The sequence below is a fragment of the Glycine soja genome, chromosome 14, assembly GCF_004193775.1.
Source record: "Glycine soja cultivar W05 chromosome 14, ASM419377v2, whole genome shotgun sequence".
Classification (NCBI taxonomy): domain Eukaryota; kingdom Viridiplantae; phylum Streptophyta; class Magnoliopsida; order Fabales; family Fabaceae; genus Glycine; species Glycine soja.
Window position 1 is genome coordinate 7,709,566 of NC_041015.1, and position 20,466 is coordinate 7,730,031.

General features: G+C 31.9%; 2 protein-coding genes across 3 annotated transcripts; one reads left to right on the plus strand and one right to left on the minus strand.

The window, feature by feature from the left end:
• Positions 1-2,599: 2,599 nt before the first annotated feature.
• Positions 2,600-5,459, plus strand: LOC114384867 (probable isoaspartyl peptidase/L-asparaginase 2). The gene is made up of 4 exons (XM_028344685.1): positions 2,600-2,846; positions 3,218-3,451; positions 4,258-4,344; positions 4,702-5,459. Exons 1-4 carry the CDS (start codon positions 2,685-2,687, stop codon positions 5,197-5,199), a joined length of 981 nt encoding a protein of 326 aa, XP_028200486.1. The 5' UTR covers positions 2,600-2,684; the 3' UTR covers positions 5,200-5,459.
• A 10,901-nt stretch (positions 5,460-16,360) lies between these two features.
• On the minus strand, positions 16,361-19,434 carry LOC114384379 (probable carbohydrate esterase At4g34215). 2 transcript variants are annotated; one of them, XM_028344052.1, is made up of 3 exons: positions 18,649-19,434; positions 16,706-16,866; positions 16,361-16,589 (listed from the first exon to the last, which is right to left on the minus strand). In XM_028344052.1, exons 1-3 carry the CDS (start codon positions 19,228-19,230, stop codon positions 16,565-16,567), a joined length of 768 nt encoding a protein of 255 aa, XP_028199853.1. In that variant the 5' UTR covers positions 19,231-19,434; the 3' UTR covers positions 16,361-16,564. The 2 variants fall into 2 exon arrangements, with proteins under 2 accessions (XP_028199853.1, XP_028199852.1); XM_028344051.1 differs by having other exon boundaries at positions 16,361-16,866; positions 18,649-19,432.
• Positions 19,435-20,466: the final 1,032 nt, after the last annotated feature.

The following is a 20,466-nucleotide window of genomic DNA, read 5'->3' on the forward strand; positions in this document are numbered from 1 at the left end:
CCCAATATAATAGTCATTATATTTTGTTTTATGCATACCAATAAAAATAATAAATAATAAAAAAGATTAATTATTTTACAAAATTAATCTTACATCATTAAAATTTTATAATTCATAATTAATATATAGGGGATATATGTGAAAAATAATAACTAATGTTATTGAAAAGATAAAATAATAATTATAATTGAACAAAAAAATTAAATAATAATTATAATAAGACAAATGAAGTATTAGAAAAATTAAATAACATTAATTAACTTATTTAATTCACATGTAAGTCAGTTAAATTTGATTATATTTTGGTTTAAAGATACTCCATGTATCTCAAAATAATTGTTATTTAGGTTTTTTTAGATAAATAAAAATAAAAGAAAGTAATGATCTTATAAAATTAACTTTATATTATTATTAATTTATTCATAGATATTATTTTCTACCATTAATATCATAAGAGAGATATGAGTGGATAAAAATAATTAATATTATATTAAAAAATTAAAATAATAATTATTTTAAACTAAAATTTTTCTCTTACGTAATACTCCGTAATTATAATGAAACCGAAGGAGTAGAGTACATCCGTTTAGCTAAGGGAAGGTAAACCTCAATTTCATTACCGGGATTGCTTGCTTAAAATATGATACTTGCTAGATCCTTCTTCAAATGAATTTTGTATTAAAAAAAAAAAAGGTAAACTAAAAAGTGAGGAAAAGTTGGAATTGTACATTTGGGCTCTAGCTACTTTTTATTTATTTAGAAAAATGATTTAATTATTAAACCGCAGTACTACTATGGTAGGAGCAATTAAAGATATTAATTGATCATCTCGAGGGACTAAATAAATGTTTTAATTCAGAGCATCGCAAAGCACGTGATCGCATCACGCAATGTGGAGTTTTGACTAATTGTGCCATTGGTGTCTCTGTTTAGAAACGGCGATTCTTTTACCGGCACAAATAAATAATGCACGATTCCCTCAGAGGTGAATCTTTCAGATACACACAAAAATCAAATAATTCAAGCAACTAATAAATTACTTTTCCCTATTGTTATGGAGAATCACAAGAAACCAAAGACACCTCTCTCAGCACAAGTTCCGGTTGCTTCTGCATATTTGGAAAGTAGGGTGATGCTCAAGGGGGACTAATTCGTCATTGCGCATCCTTACATGTCTACTTGATGTATCTAATTTTAGTAACATCGTGTCTAAGAGAAATCGTTTTTAAAATGGTAATTTTTTCTATAATTTAAACACTGATTATGTGATTTTTTTTCTCCAAGATTCTATTTGTTTATAGTACAGAGTTTTTTTTTTAAAATCAAATTACTTATTTACGAGACTCGTTCAAAGTTACTAGTAGTATTATTTTCTGTTCATACATTTTAAACTCGATATTACTTTTTATTTTAACGGAATATCATGAGTGTATTAAGTGAGAAATTTTGCTTTAAAAGATAAAAAAGAATTTAATTATAATAATATACTCTTAAGTGAATATTTATTCTCAAATAAAAATAATTTAAGAAAAAAATTACACCGTATTTTTAGGACTTGTTCTCATTGTTATTGACTCACATGTCTTATCCTAATTCTATCTATATAGAGGATTTTATTTTATTTCTCTCAAATATATTTCTTAATCTTAAATTCAAATTTTAATTTGATTTAACTAGCTAATTTTTTTCCAATCATCTCAAATCAATTCTTTTATCTTTATCTGTATACTTGATATTCTTAATCACATATCTATCATTTTCATCTGTATTTATAAATTGAATTTTAATATTTTCTTAAAATATCAATAATTAAAAATAACCAAAAATCTCACCGAACACATTTTCGATTAACACATGCTTTATTTCAATTGTGCATTCCTTAAACTTATCACTTTTAAGTGCATTTCCATGAAGCTATTTTTTTTTTTCAATTAAATTTTGAAATGATAAAAGGAATTCAAAACTTGTATTTATTCTGTTTTATTTAAATTTATAGAAAAAGAGTTTTTTCATCAGTATTTACAGAAAATATTTAATATGACTTATCATGTACACATAAGTATCCATCATCATCTTATCTTATATTGTTGAAAAGAAACTATTCATGATATGAAGTTCAGATTTATATGTGGATTTTTAAATTTAACATTGAGTTAACATTTTGCTAACAAAATTCATTATTTCCCTTTTTTTTTTCAATTCTATAGTACTAATTCATTCAATTTCTACACACATAAAAAAAAAATTCAGTCAATTTCAGTTTGTAACGGATTTAAGAAAATAGCCTATGTATATATCGTTTTAATTTTCATCTACTGTATAGTAATTTTATATTTAGTAAAAAAACATCTTTAAAGTAAAAAATAGAATAAGCAATAACAATTTTCCTATAATAAACAGACCCAAATTTACATTACATCCTATATAACAATGAGACAGAAACAGACCCAAAAACGTAACCCAACCCGGAATCTGTCTAACCACCCTAAAGATCCGGCGGCGAGCCCCAAAACCAAACCCTTCTTAAAGGAGAATCCAAAATTCAATTCCAACACATAAAATTTCAAGTCCGAGGTTGCCTATAAAAACCACTTTGGACCCCCTTCGCTCATTGCAGCCTCAAGAATCCACACAAACTCAGGGTAGGGCAGAGAGAGAGAGAGAGAGAGAGAGAGAGAGAGAGAATGGGAGGGTGGGCTATCGCGGTGCATGGTGGCGCTGGTGTCGACCCTAATCTCCCACTCGAGCGCCAAGAAGAAGCGAAACAACTTCTCACGCGCTGTCTCAATCTTGGAATCTCTGCTCTAAATTCTAATCTTCCCGCCATAGATGTCGTCGAACTTGTGGTACATTTACCTCGTACCCACACGCACACTTTTAATAATTGTGTCCCCAAATCTCCGCACCCTACTCACATTTTTTTTTTATCGGTAGTAATGAACCGTGCCAAGATTTTTTTTTTTCTGTTCGATTAAATGAGCTTAAACTCTCTTTTGACACACCCTTACACATTTTAATCTTTAAAATTACGAAAAAAAAGAAGAGATAATACTACCCGTTATCATGCATGGCTCGTTTCGTATGAATGTGTTTTTGTGAATCATCCGTGTTTCTTTCGTTAATAATAATAATTTAATTGTTCCCAGGAGATGGGGGTTGTTTAAAAATTAGTTTTTTTTTTTTTTGTTTTCTTAGATTTGAGAAGTGTCTGTGACAGGTGAGGGAATTGGAAACGGATCCGCTGTTCAATTCGGGCCGTGGATCTGCCCTGACAGAAAAAGGAACGGTGGAGATGGAGGCTAGCATCATGGATGGTCCAAAACGACGATGCGGCGCCGTTTCGGGTCTTACCACCGTTAAGAACCCGATCTCGCTTGCTCGTTTGGTTATGGACAAATCCCCGCATTCCTACCTCGCCTTCTCCGGCGCCGAAGAATTTGCTAGGCAACAGGTTTGTAAATTGTAGTTGTAATTCCAACGTGTTTTTTTTTAAGTAAATGGCGTAAACCAAAACAAACTTTGATTTTGCATTTCTTCTTATTCGCCAACCAGGGTAATGTTACAATGTTTGGAATAAGAAAGTTCCTATTAAAGGATATCTTAATGACAAATGGTATTAAACAATTAAAAGTAATAGCATTATTCTTATAATCATTTTTTCAAATTACTCCACAATTAAAAGTAGTTGTTTATTTCATCTCACAAGTCACAACCTTCTATTTTCTTTTTATCCCTCTCTTTTAATTTGTGAAAATAATTGTTAAAATAATTTTTTTAATAATAAAATATTTTTTTTGAAAATAGAGTTTAATTTTGATATATTATTGATTATATTAAATATAATTGTTAATTTTTTTTACATGAATTGTTAAATTAATTATTAAAAAACTAACAAATCTATTGACATTTTATGATTAAATGGTATCCTAAATTAGTAAAATCTATTTATGTTGTATATGCAAGTTAAAATTTAAAAATTATAACATTTGGCATTCAAAGTGGTTTTTCAGAGGAAAAAGATCTGACATTTTTTTACTAATATTTTGTTTGCATTTTGCCATTTGTAACTCCATAATAAATTAAAGAAGCCTGATCTAAGCGAATTCACATGAGTCATGACACTACCTATCTTTTTTTCTTCTTTTTTACTTATAGTTGTGAAGACTACATTCGCCAACGTGTGCAAATCTATGAATTTAATAATAGTAGCATTTTAATATCTGATAATTAAATCATAGCGGTTGGATTTTTTAACAGGGTGTGGAGGTTGTGGACAACGAGTACTTTATCACACCTGACAACGTTGGCATGCTCAAGCTGGCAAAGGAAGCAAACACAATCCTGGTACGTAACCAGAGATCCTTTGTTCGAAATTGGAGTAATTAATTAATGGATTTTACCGAACACTGTCAATTAAAAAATAAAATAAAAAATTGTAAGTAAATGATAAGAGAATTAAAAAAAATTATGAGAAACATAATTTTGTATCTTTCAATAAAAAATTACGTTTAATTTCTCAATTAATTTAGAAATGAAGTGTAGATACTTTTTTTATAGTACTTTGGTGTATTTGTTAGTATTTTTTTAACTAATATATAAGAAAAAATATTTTTATTCAATGATATCATTTTAAAATATTTATGATTTAATTCTAATTTTATTTTTAATGATTTTTTTGTCACGTGTGTGATGATGATGCAGTTTGATTACCGAATCCCAACATCGGGGTACGAGACGTGCGGATCCGGTGTGGAGAGTCCACTGCAAATGAATGGACTCCCAATAAGCGTGTACGCGCCCGAAACCGTTGGGTGCGTGGTGGTTGACCGGGAGGGCCGGTGCGCGGCAGCAACATCCACGGGAGGGCTGATGAACAAAATGACCGGGCGCATCGGTGATTCGCCGCTGATAGGCGCCGGGACCTACGCGTGCGACGTGTGCGGCGTATCGTGCACGGGTGAAGGCGAGGCCATCATACGTGGCACGCTGGCGCGTGAGGTGGCAGCGGTGATGGAATACAAAGGCTTGAAGCTTCAAGAAGCCGTGGATTTTGTGATCAAGCACCGTCTCGATGAAGGGATGGCTGGTCTCATTGCTGTGTCCAACGCTGGGGAAGTGGCTTATGGTTTCAATTGCAATGGCATGTTTAGGGGCTGTGCCACTGAAAATGGCTTCATGGAGGTCGGAATCTGGGAATAGCTTCATTATTTTCCTTCATGGTTGTTTCGATGCAACTTTTGGATTTCTGTACCATGTTCCACTGTAGTGTAGGGTCTTTCTGCTGGTGCCCGATTTAGATAAAAAATGGTAACCTTGTTTCTAAGAATTAGAAAAAAATGTGAAATAATAATATGGTAACTTTGTTGTCTTTCTCTTAAATAAAGACTTGTGGTAGACCCTCAACAAACCCGTGTACCTTTTTACTATCACTTACTTAACTTCCTTCTCTTTTTCTTCAATTCTTATATTATTTGCAAGGATCTTAATGTGTACAAATTGTTAATAATTAGTAGCATTTTATTAATCAGTTTCTTTGAATATTAATTAAAGAATTAAAAGAAAAAAATAATTATTGAGATGATATTTATTATTGAGATTATAGGATAACATAAAATAAATCATAAATAATATAATTTTATGCATCACAGTAAAAATATTTCTTGTTTTTTGTTTTTTAACTAACTAATGCTATAAGGATATTTTAATATTTATCTTATTATTATTGAGACTTGTGAGTTGACTATTGAGAGGTTCTTATGTGTTGTGTCCAACCTAACTACCGAAGGTTCTAGCTAGTAATGCATGGGCATGCCATAGCAAAGAGACAGAAATAAAGAGACTAAAGACAAATTGGTAAAAAAATATGATAAATGATACAACGTGGTAAAAGAAAAAAAGTATATAAAAAATAAAAGATGTCAAATAAGTATTTGTAAAAATATTTATAATCATGTAATTCTTAATAAATTTTAATTAATAATAGAAATGTGTTAAAAAAACTTATTACTATAATAGCCTTCGATTATAAAGTAACACGAGTGTCTGTATATCATTCTTCCTTGTAAATTTCTTAAAAGCTTATAATAGGGTGCCAATAAAATAAAATACTGACTTGGTGGTGTTGTACCAAGAAAAACCTAATAAATGTAATAGGTGTTGGGGTTAAGCTGACGATGACTGGCGTTCAAAGAACATGACAAATATATAGCCAAATTCTAATATACTGCTGATATAAGAAGGTACTAATATACTATCAAGAAAAATGCTAGAGTACAATAATTAAAAAAATTTGGAGTGATTGACCCTTTTGGTGATCTAGGAATATGGGTCTGTTTTAAAATAGATAATTATATGGGTCTGTTTTTTTTTTTTCCATCAAAGAACAGGTGAATCGTTAATTTTGGGTAACTGTTTTATTTTCATAAAGAGATGGAGAATGTGACATTCATGTAAGCAAATAATTTCATTTTTTGTATTTTTCAATTGTACCAATTTCATTAATAAAGCTGCAATTATTTGACAACAAGAACCTCGTATTTGAACTGGTGTTAAGAACAGCTAAATGCAGTTACTGCGTCTGACGGAAGCAACAAAATGAAATTGTTGTATCATCTCGCCTAGGAATTCTTACTTAGAATCCATTTTATGTTGGAAAAGTTTAAAGCCTTTACTTCTTTCCAAATTAATTTTATTTACCACAATTAATTTTAAGAATCCAAACTCTAATCGACGTGATTATTTTGGAATCCAATTATTTTATCAAAACTGTTTTAATGGAAACAAATATATATTCGGCAATCGAAAGATACACAAGATTTGTTTTAAATAAGTTGAATTAAGCACATATCTTTTCATTTTATAAATATTTTTAAGATTTATGTAAAATCATTTTATAGCCTTTTCCCTCAAATTACTTTCTTTATAAATTTATTTAAATACAAAACAAGCTAATAAAATTTATTTAATATATGTTATGGACACAAAAGTTTATTTTTATGAAGTATCACATGACATTCTATTGCAAGTTTGCAACATGCAAGAGAAAGAAAAGTAGTTGAACTAATAATTCTTTTTTGTTGGTTCTTGTTGTGCGACGAAACTGCTGATTGACATGACATTTTATCGCACAAAATTGATGAGCCGACAATTTGCTTTTGTTGGTTCCTACTATGATGCTAATGTGGAAAGATATGTTATCAAATTTTTAGTATAATCTGATTTTTGATCAAAACAGGGATCCATGCTGATAATCAATTTTATAATAAACACATTTTAAAAATAAATTTGTAAAAAAGATCCAAAAGAGTCGATCACTAAAAAGAAATGACAGCATTAGCAGCTTGTTTGACCCCACGGAAATACAAGAGAAAAGAAGAAACAATGAACGAATCAAGTATACATTTCATTCAACTTATAAAATTGATTCAGGAAATCAGGAAAACTAAATGATTAAAATTAGTGGTATTAAATTAATGTTTTATACATAAAAAATTGAATAATAATGTTATCTCTTTTAATTTGAGATGTATTTTGAAATGTGTATAAAAAAATAATAAAAATGAAAATATAAAATATTGTGTATGATACTTCGGGTGTATATCAAGAGAAACTATATTACTGTGTAAGAGAATTACCACAGTTAAAAAAGTCAAATCACTATATTTTAACTAATGCACATACTGCCAACTTTTTAAAACATTGCCAAAGTAAAATATATATATATATATATATATATATATATATATATATATATTAACAGATAAATTTTCTAAGTTATTGTTCAAATATCATTTAACAAAGAGCAAATATTAAATATACTATTTATCTAAATTATTTTTTAATACTATCGCATCACAAAAAAGTATTTTTATGCCCTAAAAAAATGTTGTATTGTAAATATATTAATTTTTATAAAAATTATGCTTATCATAATTTTAATTAGTTCACAGTGAATTTGTTTACACTTAGAGCGAATAAAAAATAAACTTTTTAAACATAATTACACTCCGATGTATGGGCAAAACTCAAAGGTGTTAATGAAAAATCCATTCTCTTTAACAAAAATGTTTTTGGAAATACTTTTAAGAGAAAAAGAGATTTGGAAGTCCGTTTAAAAGGAGTTCATCGGCAATATTGGAAAATTCTCAAACTTCTGATGTTATTTAGTTTGAGAAACAACTGCAGATTCAATATGATGAGGTGCTTGCCTAAGAGGAGATTTTGTGATTCCATTTACAATCTAGTGAGCAAGAAACCAAAGTACCCATCACAGACTTGAAAGCAGTGACAGAATCAGAATGTGCCTTCCATTTGTGCAAGATCAAGTCTTCCATGGCCTCCTCCAAGGAAGCCCTAATAACAGTTTTCTACAACATCTTTATACGTCGCATTAATTCCTTTCTGCAAAGGCATCATATCCTTCATCAATTGTAATAAATTAAAATAAATTATGACTATCTACTCTTTATATTTTTGTTGTTCTTATAAATTAAAATAAATTACTTTTTTCATATTTTCATTGTCGGGGTTAATTTTAATACAGAGCTAACTAGTTACCTATGGGACGTCGGGAGATAAGTTTTTATACTTGGGTGAACTTTATGCCATTGGCCTTCTTTGGCAACTTTTGAGTGATAGTAAGGTTATATTTAAAGGTTTAAGGAAAGTCTAATAATAGAGACAATTACACAAACGATCATTCTAAGTTCTAACTACTCATTTATTTATGTATGATATTTGACTTGATTTTAGTTTGTGAGATGACACGAGAAAGAGATATTTTTGGTAAACTTGCGTTTAAAGAGATGTTTCAAATGTAAAGAAAATTTTCCTATGTGGGTGAAGACATCAATCAATTGCGTTCAAACACTCACATTTTTTTTCTTCTGAAATATTCACATTCTTTACTTAAAAAAATTAATAACATTTGTATAATGAATATTTATATAATTATATATAAAAATATATATCATATTTTTTATATATATATATATATATATATATATATATATTTAAGAAAATTTTATTTATTGTGAAATATTTATTTATTATATATTATATGATATTATTCATTTTTAATTTTTGAAGAAATTTCGATGTGGACTAGCATATTTTTTCTTAGGGAAACCTAAAAACTGTTACTGGTATAATGAGAAAAAAAGCACGCCTCCTCTTTATGCAATTAAAAAAGATAATTCAACATTGTCGTATTTGGCCTTACAAGATCTTGGAGGGCATGTTTTTGTAAATAAAATAACTTGTAATTAAATTATACTAGCCGATTGGGAAAGCCTTCTTAAAAGTAAATTTTTAGTCCCATCAGCAGATATTTAAAACGCTATTTAAGCATATGCTTAAATTTCTAATTTGATTTTCTTTGTCTTCAAAAAGACGCACTTTTTCATGCTGTACGATTCAATTTAAAAAATGGGGACCGAAGTTGGTGTACATGCACCTTTGAGTTTTAATTATCATTGGACCGTATCCAGTCCATTACCAACTATCATTAGAATAAACATGATTTAAGCTTTTTTCGAAGGCAATAGCATTATTTAAGCTTGAAACTTTATTTGTTAGATAATATGTAACATCACTGGTTGTAATTGTTTATCAAATCTTAGAATAAAGAGAATATTCCATTTCCTTAATTTTTAAAATGAAAAAGTTCTAACTATTTTTTTTTATTGTTATTAGTAAGAAGTTTTTTTAATCTTTACTGAGATTTTTTTGTTTCAATCAATTTTTTTATTTATTTATAAAATTTTAATTCAAAATATTGTTTAAGAAAATTAAGTCGTATCACTTGGATTCACAATTTGTTGGTAAAATTTTAATTTTTTTTTACTAAAAACAAATATTTTTATGGTTGAAAGTTATTAAACTAATCCAAAAAACTTTTAAAAAAATTAAAAGAGAATTGTGTTCAAAATAAATAATGTGGGTCAGGAGCAAATTTAACCCCTGGGCAAGAAAATTGTACATACTACATACGAACTTGTTTACAAGTTCATTCCCTCTCACCAAAAACTTGAAATCGGACTCATTTTGATTGAAAAATGTTTGTCGGAGCATCATCTCCACCAAATGCTTCACGTTCTTTGTTGGAGCTACTTTACTTTCCCGTCAAAATCACCGGCCTTGACATTATTATCGGAGCATTATTATATTAGAAAATTAAAATAAAATAAAAGAAATAAATGAGAAAAAAATGTAAAGCCTTCAACTAAATAATAAAACAACAATAATAAATAACATGAATCAACCATATAATATATCATACAATAAGTGTTAGAATAAAAAGGAGAAAATAGCAAAACTACTTGTTTATTAAATTACTGAACGTTGGCTTATATAGCCTTACCAGATAAGAATGAAATGGTGCAGCCCACGTCTGAAAACGTGGTAACAGTTACAAGTAAATCAAATCCTATCCTACTTAATGGGTCCTAACAAATAGGAACTAACTGAACACAACTAAGTCAAATAATAAATCCTAATAATTCCTAACAATTCCTCCCCTAAACTGATTGCTGTATGCATTCAGTTTAAATTTGGAACCTCACGAACTCCAAGCTGGACTCTTAATTTCAGGAACACATCAAGTTTCAATGATTTGGTCATAATATCAGCTACTTGATTGCTTGTGCCACAATGAATGAGCTTCACCACTTCCTTTTTTGTTAGATCCCTCAAGAAATGAAACCTTACATCTATATGTTTGCATCTTCCATGCATGACTGGATTTTTGGACAATTTAATTGTTGAGCTGTTGTCACACATAATAACAGAGCACTTGCTTTGTGAGAGCCCAATCTTCTCCAACACCTTTCTCATCCACACACATTGACAAGCACAAACAGCAGCTGCCACATACTCTGCCTCAGTGGTGGACAATGTTACTACCGGTTGCTTCTTTGATGCCCATGAGACTGCTCCACCACTCAGTAAAAATACATATCCGGATGTGCTCCTTCTATCATCAATATCTCCAGCATAATCACTATCAGTGTAAGCCACCAAGTCTTTAACATCTCCTCTCTTATAAAACACACCTAACTCCACAGTTCCCTTTAAATAACGAAGAACCCTCTTTGCTGCATGCATATGCAATTCATTGGGGCTGGCCATATACCTACTCAAGAGACATACCACATACATTAAATCAGGCCTTGTTACAGTAATGTACATGAGACTCCCAATTAATTGCTTGTAGGCAGTAGCATCAATCCTAGCACCTTCTCCTTTCTTTGACAACTTAGAACCAGGCACTATAGGATTCTTTACTGAATTGCAATTTTGCAGCCCAAACTTCTCAAGTAATTCACAAGCATATTTCTTCTGACTTAAGTAGATGCCTTCTGAATTTTGCTGAATTTCTACACCAAGGAAATATTTCATCTTCCCTAAATCTGTCATATCAAACTCAATCTTCATGGACTTCTTAAAGCTTTCAAACATGCATGCATCATTCCCAGTGAAAATTAAGTCATCAACATACAAACTCACAATTAAAATTCTTTTACCTCCTCCTGTTTTGACAAAGAGAGTGTGCTCATGATCGCATCGTTCAAATCCCTCCTTCACAAAATAGGCTTCAATTTTGCTATACCAAGCACGTGGTGCTTGCTTTAACCCATATAAAGCTTTCTTAAGCTTGTAGACCTTCTCTTCTTCACCCTTTCGAACATAACCCGGTGGTTGTTCCACATACACGTCCTCTGTCAATTCTCCGTGAAGAAATGCGCTTTTGACATCTAGTTGATACACATTCCATCCCTTTTGTGCTGCTTGAGCTAAAACCATCCGGATTGTGTCCCACCTTGCTACCGGGGCAAACACTTCGTTGTAGTCAATCCCTTGTTGCTGAGCATAGCCTTTAGCTACTAGTCGGGCTTTGAGCTTATCAACTTCACCATTCTCATTTAACTTGGTTCTAAAAACCATTTCACTCCAATCTTCTTAGCACCTTTGGGCAAAGTTGTAAGCTGCCAGGTTTCATTCTTTTTGATTGCTTCAATCTCCAAATCCATTGCCTTTCTCCATTTCTCATCTCTTTCAGCTTCTTCAAATGAGCTTGGATCTTCATGAGAGGTAAACATTGCAAAATAATCTTCATCATCAGAGATAAACATTGCAAAATAATCTTCATCTTCAGATAATCCTTCACCAGTTTCATAATCCTGCAAGTAGTTGGGTGCTCTTTGACTCCTTCCTTCAGCTGTAGCATGTACAGATGCATCTTCATTAGATGAATCACTTGATGTAGAGGTTGTTGCTTCTGCATCTTGGTCTATAACTCCTGCTGTTTCAGTACCTTCCACAACAGCTTCTTCTTCATTTTCAGAGGAGGCATCCTCACTATCATTACTACCTTCCCAAATCAACACGTCATGCTTCACTTCTTCTGCAGTCCTCCCCCAATTCCAGCCCTTATCCTCTTCAAAACTCACATCTCTGCTGACTATAATTTTTCTTGCAACTGGATCGAACAATCTATAAGCTTTAGATTCATCACTTACCCCAAGCAATACACACTGCAGGCTCTTGTCATCCAGCTTTGTTCTTTTTTGATCAGGTACATGGACATGAGTTAGGCACCCAAATACTTTAAAGTAATCTACTTTAGGTTTGATTCCACTCCACATCTCTTCTGGAGTTTTATCTTTCACTGTCAATGTAGGACTCCTGTTGAGAACATGAACTGTCCATTTTGCAGCTTCTGGCCAAAAAACCTTTGGTACTTGTTTGTCACAAAGCATGCACCGGACCATATTCATAATGGTTCGATTTTTACGCTCCGCTACGCCGTTTTGTTGTGGAGTGTAAGATGTTGTGAGTTGCCTTTTGTTGCTATTGGAGTTGGGAGTAATGGGTCCACAAATGTCAGCATGTACAAGCTGTAATTTATGGGAAGCTCTCCATTGACTCTTCTTTGGAATGACATCTCTATGTTGCTTTCCTACAAAGCATCCAGGGCAACTTTTACTTGAATCTTTGAAAAATGGAAGACCTTTCACCATCTGTTTGTGTTGCAAAGTCCTCAAACCTTTGTAACTCAAGTGTCCAAATCTACGGTGCCACAATTGTGAACTATCTTCAGTAGCTAGTTGTAGAAATGTTGAAGTCTCTTCAAGCACTACACTAGCCAGCAGCACAAACATCCGATTTGCTGTCATTTCTGTTTGCATTATCAATCCTCTTCTAGGGTGGTACAACTTGCATTTCCCATCTTGTATAAGTAAAGCTAGTCCTCTTTCTTGAAGTTGGCCTACACTCAGTAAATTATTTTTCAAATCTGGGACATAGTAAACATCAGTGACTACATGAATTGCACCATTGATCTGAAGTCTGATGTTCCCTTTGCCCAGTACTTCCATTTTTGAATCGTTGCCAAGCTTTACCGAGTGTCTGAAAGCCTCATCAATGGTAGAGAACCACTCCCTATTTCCACACATGTGATTGCTACAACCGGAGTCGAGAAACCAAGTCTCTTCTTGTTGCAAGTTGTCAGCTTCGACAAGAGACATGAGCAGCATCTCTTCTTCTTCATAAATCTCAGCATAGTTTGCACTCTCCTTCCATCTTGGGCATTCGTATTGGAAGTGTCCTAGTTTGTGGCACTTAAAGCACTCCACTGTGGCTTTGTTTGGAGACTGCCTTCCTCTGCCTCTGCCTCGACCCCGACCAAAGCCTCTACCTCTGCCTCTACCTCCATTCTGTTCTTCATGTGAGACCTTCAATGCTTGCTCATCCCTTGTGTCACCACCATGAGAATTCATTCTTTGTTCATGAACCAAAAGGCTGCTTTGAAGCTCATCTACTGTCAGTGAATCCAAGTTGTTGGACTCCTATACTGAGCACACAACATAGTCAAATCTTGAGGTCATAGATCTCAAGATCTTTTCTACAATCATAACTTGAGTTATGTTCTCACCATAAATCTTCATCTTGTTCACAATTGTAAGTGTCCGAGCAAAGTACTCTTCCACTTTTTCTCCTCCTTTCATTTGAAGGACTTCAAATTCCTTCCTCAATGCTTGTAGTTGTGCTCTCTTCACTCTGCTGGTCCCTTGATATTTCTGTTTCATTGAGTCCCAAATGCTCTTTGAACTTCCCTTGTCAAGAATAGTCTCCATGATGTTTCTATCTATGGCCTGGAAGAGATAGTTTTTCGCCTTCAGGTCTTTCAGTTTGTGATCTTCAATTGACTTCCTCTGGGCCTCTGTTGATTGAATCCCCTCAGCTACTGTAGGAATGCCTGTTTCCACCAAATGCCAATACTCTTTTAACCGAAGAAAATTCTCCATGAGCATAGCCCAATGGTCATAATGACCATCAAACTTGGGTATTGCTGGCTGCACAAAGTTGCTACTTTCAGCCGACATTTCTCAGTTTCTCACCGTCTATTTTCTCTCTTTAGGAAGCTGTAGTTCCTATTCTCACTTTATCAGGCCCCTTAATAAAGCTCTGATACCAATTTGTTAGAATAAAAAGGAGAAAATAGCAAAACTACTTGTTTATTAAATTACTGAACGTTGGCTTATATAGCCTTACAAGATAAGAATGAAATGGTGCAGCCCACGTCTGAAAACGTGGTAACAGTTACAAGTAAATCAAATCCTATCCTACTTAATGGGTCCTAACAAATAGGAACTAACTGAACACAACTAAGTCAAATAATAAATCCTAATAATTCCTAACAATAAGCACAAAGGAAAGGAAAATAATTTAAGGGAGAAATTTTTAATTAACCTGGGTTGAAGCGCATAAATACTATCTTTACAGAGAAAACGCTCCTACGAAAATTTGATTGTACTCCTCTCCCAAGATATGACAACCCATTGGTTTCAATCATGTTCAACTAAAGGATTCACGAACCTTTTGAACATAAATGCTCTTGCATATATAGACACAAATCCCGTATGCAACACCGTTGAAAATTAACTTATAAATATCAAAATAAAACATAACAAATTGAATTGATCAATTACAAAAATCTTAAAAAAATAAAAAATCTAATTTTACGTAACAAATTCTAAAATAAATAATTTATTCTATAAAATAAAATTAATATAAATAACATATTTATAAATTTTAAATTATAAAACATATATTTACTAACATATCCTTCTTCTCGTACTGCTTCTCTCCGCTAGACATTGATCCAGTTACTTCACAGAAACACAAGTTAAAGAAAATATCAAACAGAGTCACATATATGCCTTACCATAGAAGCCCAGAAAAAGTTTTTTTTCCCCTTTCTTGTATGATAAAAATTAAGCTCAGTACCTTGCTGTTTATTAATGATTTGGAGAGGGTGTGATTATGATTTCACTATCGTCCTAATTGTATACAAATTGGGTAATAATGAAGTTTTTAATTTTTTTTAATGGTATCACATTTATTCCGAACATTATTTTTTTTATAAAAGCCACTGGTATCCAATGCAGACAATCTGTTCAAACAATGTAAAATAACAATTATAAGTAATAAAGTTCTTCCTTTACTTCATCCATCCACGCATCTGGTAGTTTTACACACAAACAAATAACCTAATTTTATATATTTCCAATTATAAATTTAATATGGTACAACATGACTGAAAATGCAATATCAAATTTCAAACATAACCGCAAAATGCAAAAATTTATCCTTTTTTATATGGTCTGAGAGTTGCTGACTGGGCTCCATAACACCCTGTTTATCTTTAATTATGTGATGCATATACGGTCTAAGCCATGCTGAGCTATGATTATCCAAACAAATTACTAGTGTCGAAATTGCATTAATGCTGTCCATAAATAGCACGTCACTGTACGGTCCCGCCCAAAGTGGGCTCTTATGTCTCTCATCGTCATTTCCATTTTTATAAGAATCAACAAAGAAATGAAGACATCTCATCATAGAGTTGATAGAAAAAAGAAATATGTTCAGGCCTTGGGAAAATGTATTTTTAAAATTTTCAAATATTTTTAAAAATAATTGTCTTTGAAGTAAGTAAATCCAAAAACTCCTTAATGCTCTTAGAATGATATTTTAAGAGTCATGGGTAACATGGTTTGGTGAGGAAGGTTTTGTGTGTTATTATTATTATTATATAGAGGTAGTTAAGAGTTTTCTTAAGAAACTATGCATCAGTCACAAAATTTGTTTTTTAATATTTGATGTAATTACATATTCAAAATTTAAACTTAAAAAAATAATCTTAATCATCTCTTGATCTATATACTCAATAGTGATAATAATGTCATTTGAATCTAAAGTCTTGTGCAAATTATCCAATTTCTTACTATTAAATGAACCCGTGTGGGGGGGGGGGGCACTACCCTAAATTATTAGACCCTGAGACATTCATTAGAGGTTGCAACTTGTAAATGGTGTAGGATTTTTCACTAAATGATTTTTTTTACAATTTCAATGCTTCCAAAGATATCCGAAAGATGAAACTTTAAAGAAATTAACTCTATTCTTATATATGTTCCGAATTAGCTTAATGAGCCATGCTTAATCCAAACAAGGGCTACTATAGATGAGAAAACCAAAGCCTTCTCTCACATTGTAGCTTTCAAGAGGAGCCACGCTTTCTTTGCCTACAGCCAAATATACAAAAATGCATTCTCAACAAGCTAAAACTTGCGTATGATTAATGTTAAAATTAAATTGGTAGTGATGGTGGGTGGTGGAATCGAGATAGGCACGTGCTAACCGAATGCCCAATTGAACCTGAGACATGGTGGTAAGGTGAAGTTTATCTGGCTTCAGACGCAGTCCCTTTGCATCCACACACTTGACGTTAGGTAATGTTATTCCCATTTGAGCACGCCTCACCTTCTCTATAAACTTGCCTTCCCCTGATGCAAGTGCTACCTATGTAACAATATTTTACATCCCCACAGTTATTTGTTTAATCTCCTTCATCCATCAACATACCAAACTTGGCAATGAGCATATATGATTGATATTCATGTCAAATCATAGTTTTTCAATTTGTGCATTAAAAGACATATATAGAAAAAAAAGTATGAGAGCAAATTAACCTCTGTTTCAATTTTTATTTTATCCATAAGAATAAAAAATAATTATCAGGAGATTTACAAGTATGTGTTTCATATGCTATTTGTTACCTGTGTCCAGTCTTATTTTAATATTTCATATTTTGACAGCTCATTTCGATATTGAAAAGATTAAAGACCAGTAAATTGTTTTGATGTTTTGTACAATTAAACGAACTGGTATGGATTTTTTTTTGGGTCCATAAAATGGTACGGATTATAAAAAAGTTGTTGCAAGTTGGAGCGATGGCCCATTTACTGAACTGTTGGTTGTCATGATAATTGGCGAATCATTTAAACGAACGGTCATAAATATTTCCTTTGGTATTTATAGTGTGAATATTCATTATACGTATTATTAAAATGGAACTGTAATTCAGATTAAAATACTTCAAAAATTATTTATCCATAAATATGTGTGGTGAAACAGGCTAACGGCTAAAAATTTGAATAGAATGCCTCAGGCCCTAGACTATAGGTAATCACGTTTGTTTGAAATTCGAAGAGGTGTGTCCCCTTTTTGTGTTTTCTAAGGAATTAGGTTAGCTCATAAAAAGACATAAGTGCTATCGCTCGGAATAAAAGAAATTAATCTTTTCTAATATGAATTTTTACGTGACAAATATTATTTGCTCCTGTAAAATAAATTTTGAGCTTATTGTTTAGCATTTATACTTTTTTTTTAAAAAAAATTCACATTATCTTAATATCTTATCATATGAAAGATTTACATGACAAAATCTATTGCTGACAACAAAGTCGTATATATTTGAAAGCATAAAGATGCATCACAAATTGACATGTGTGGCTATAGTTTTTTAAGGATAATAGTTATTTTAAAAATTTTCTATAAAAAAAGTAATAAAAAGGATTAATTTTTTTAGAAAAATTGCATTTAGCTTCCTAAAGCTTTTTTTTTTAATTATATAACATTCACATCTTTAATCTATTATCTATTACTCCATGTGGTTGTTATTATTATAAGACACTTTAAACATTAATCACACAAATAAATAAAAAATAATTAATTCAGCTGATTTTTTTAAAAATATTACTAATATATCAATTACATCCCTATTAATAATCATGAACTTATTATGAGTAATATGAAAATATTAAAGTCCAAGAATATTATGCATTATTATCAATAAAAAAAATACAAATACTTACAATATTTAATAAGCACAACTAATAAAAAAATATTCTATAGAAATTAAAAAGGACCATCAATCCATTTTAAAGTATTGTATCTCTTATAATAAAAACTCGAGAGAGTATTAAATGATTCACAGAAATTCTAAAATATGTTATAAAAAAAATGTCCAACCACGTATCAATTGTACAATGCTTCACTTTTTTTTTTCTTTCATTTGTTGTTCAAAATGCACGGGACCACTCTTAATTTTTTTTAGAAACACAGACATATCCTATATAACAGCAAAGGAGTATGTAGATGAAATGAAAGAAGGAGTATGTATAACTTTATTAAATCCACAAAAGGAATGAGAATAGGAGTAAAAATAGTGTGAATTTCATTTAAAAAGGCATAGAATTCTTCTTAAAAAGAAGTAATTGAATGAAAGGAGAGTTTAATTACCTGGATAACAAGGAGAGAGGGAAGGTTGAGATCGGATCGAAGGTCCATAATAAACCTCTCCATCTTATCCTTATAACCCTCAGCATCTTTTTTTCTCACCGTGTCACTTTCCCCCTGATACCAAAGCACTGCTCGAATCGTGCCACCTCCAATCGCCTGCATCGCGCGTTGTACCAACTCATCGTACAACCTCGTCCCTCGACTCCACTGTCCAATCTTGGTCCCACCCACGGCACAAGGGACAAGGCCCACCAGCCCACCAGCTCCACGGGCTTTGACAACCTCGTTCGCAAATGCCATTCCGGGCCCAACGCCACATGTCTTGCCCACATCGATGTCCGCATGCAGTGGCTCACGCGCCTCCTCCCACTCCAGGCCCGCGCTCAGCCTGAAAACCCACGGGCTGGGCCTGCACTCCTCTGGGACATCACCGTCCCATTTTCCCCCGAAAACCCCTCCTCGTCCTGCCATGTTGCTCTGTCCTGCCAGAATAAATATGTCCCTAGAAACTGCCCCTAAACCTCCACGGGCAGCTACTACCAAAACGCACAAAAACCATGACAAGACCACAATTGAATCCATCTATTTCTTCACAATGCTACACTAATTTATCAACTTATAAAACAAAATAAAAAAATTCTTCTTCGGCTCTCATCTATGCTTGATGAGTGTGGGATAAAAAATCACTCCTAATTAGGTTTCTCGCGTGCTTCATGTGGGGCCCGCATGGAACAAAGCAAGTAATGGTGGATCATAATGTAGGCAACGGAAAATTAATTGATGTCTCCGGAGTTAGTGATGAGTGCATCTAACGTCGCTCTAATTGAGGTGTTACTTTAATTAACTTTAAATAAATCTCTGTCTTGTTGCGATTTCATAGAAGAATTTTTTTTTTTTTTGCTACTGTGTATACAAGATAAATAGAAATAGGTACATTGTATTAGTCTATTAGATTTAGATCTTGTGTTACTGCCGTGTGTTCGTCTAACATCTGACAATCGAAGTGAATTTTCATCAGATTAGATGTAATTAGTGAGAGTGATGTACGGTTTATTATGATATTAAAAATATATAATTTAAATATATGAAAAATATGTTCAATTGACGTTTTTATTAGTTTATAGTTTATTAAAATGATTTTTTGTAAGTTTATTTGTTATAATATAACAAAAATAATCACAACACTTTTGATAATATGGGCTTTACTATTCACCGTTTTTATCTTGGGTTTATCTATTTGATTTGGGCTAGGCCTGCCAACAACCCATCCACACTCTAGCCCTTTTGCTGGCAAATACATGCCCGTAGTCAGATTCCGACACTATGCTAATTGCAGCTGTTTTATCTTTCAATGAATTTGATTTTATTCCCCCATATTTGATGTTATTATTTGTTGAATTAGTATTTTTTTTATCCATATAAATCAAAAACAAGTATTGAAGTAGACGGGTTGATCCCGACATTTTATGGACCCTAGGAAAAATAATAAACAAGAGACCCTTACATGTAAGTATTTAAAATTACAAATGTATTTCGCATAAAAAAATAGACAGATAATTTTATTAAAATTGACGCAATTTAATATACTAAATTTTAGTTTAAATTTTTTTTTATAATTTAAGTTGTTTGTGTTTCTTATCTTGTTAAAAATAAATATTTGAGTTATTATAATAGATTCATGACAATGTTAATATCTTTAAAAAGGTGTGTCAGAGCGTGGTCTACTTAAAAACTCGTTTAAAATAAATTTATGAATATAACATTTTTGGAAAAAACACACTAAATCTCATACTTTTTAATCACATTTCATATTTAGTT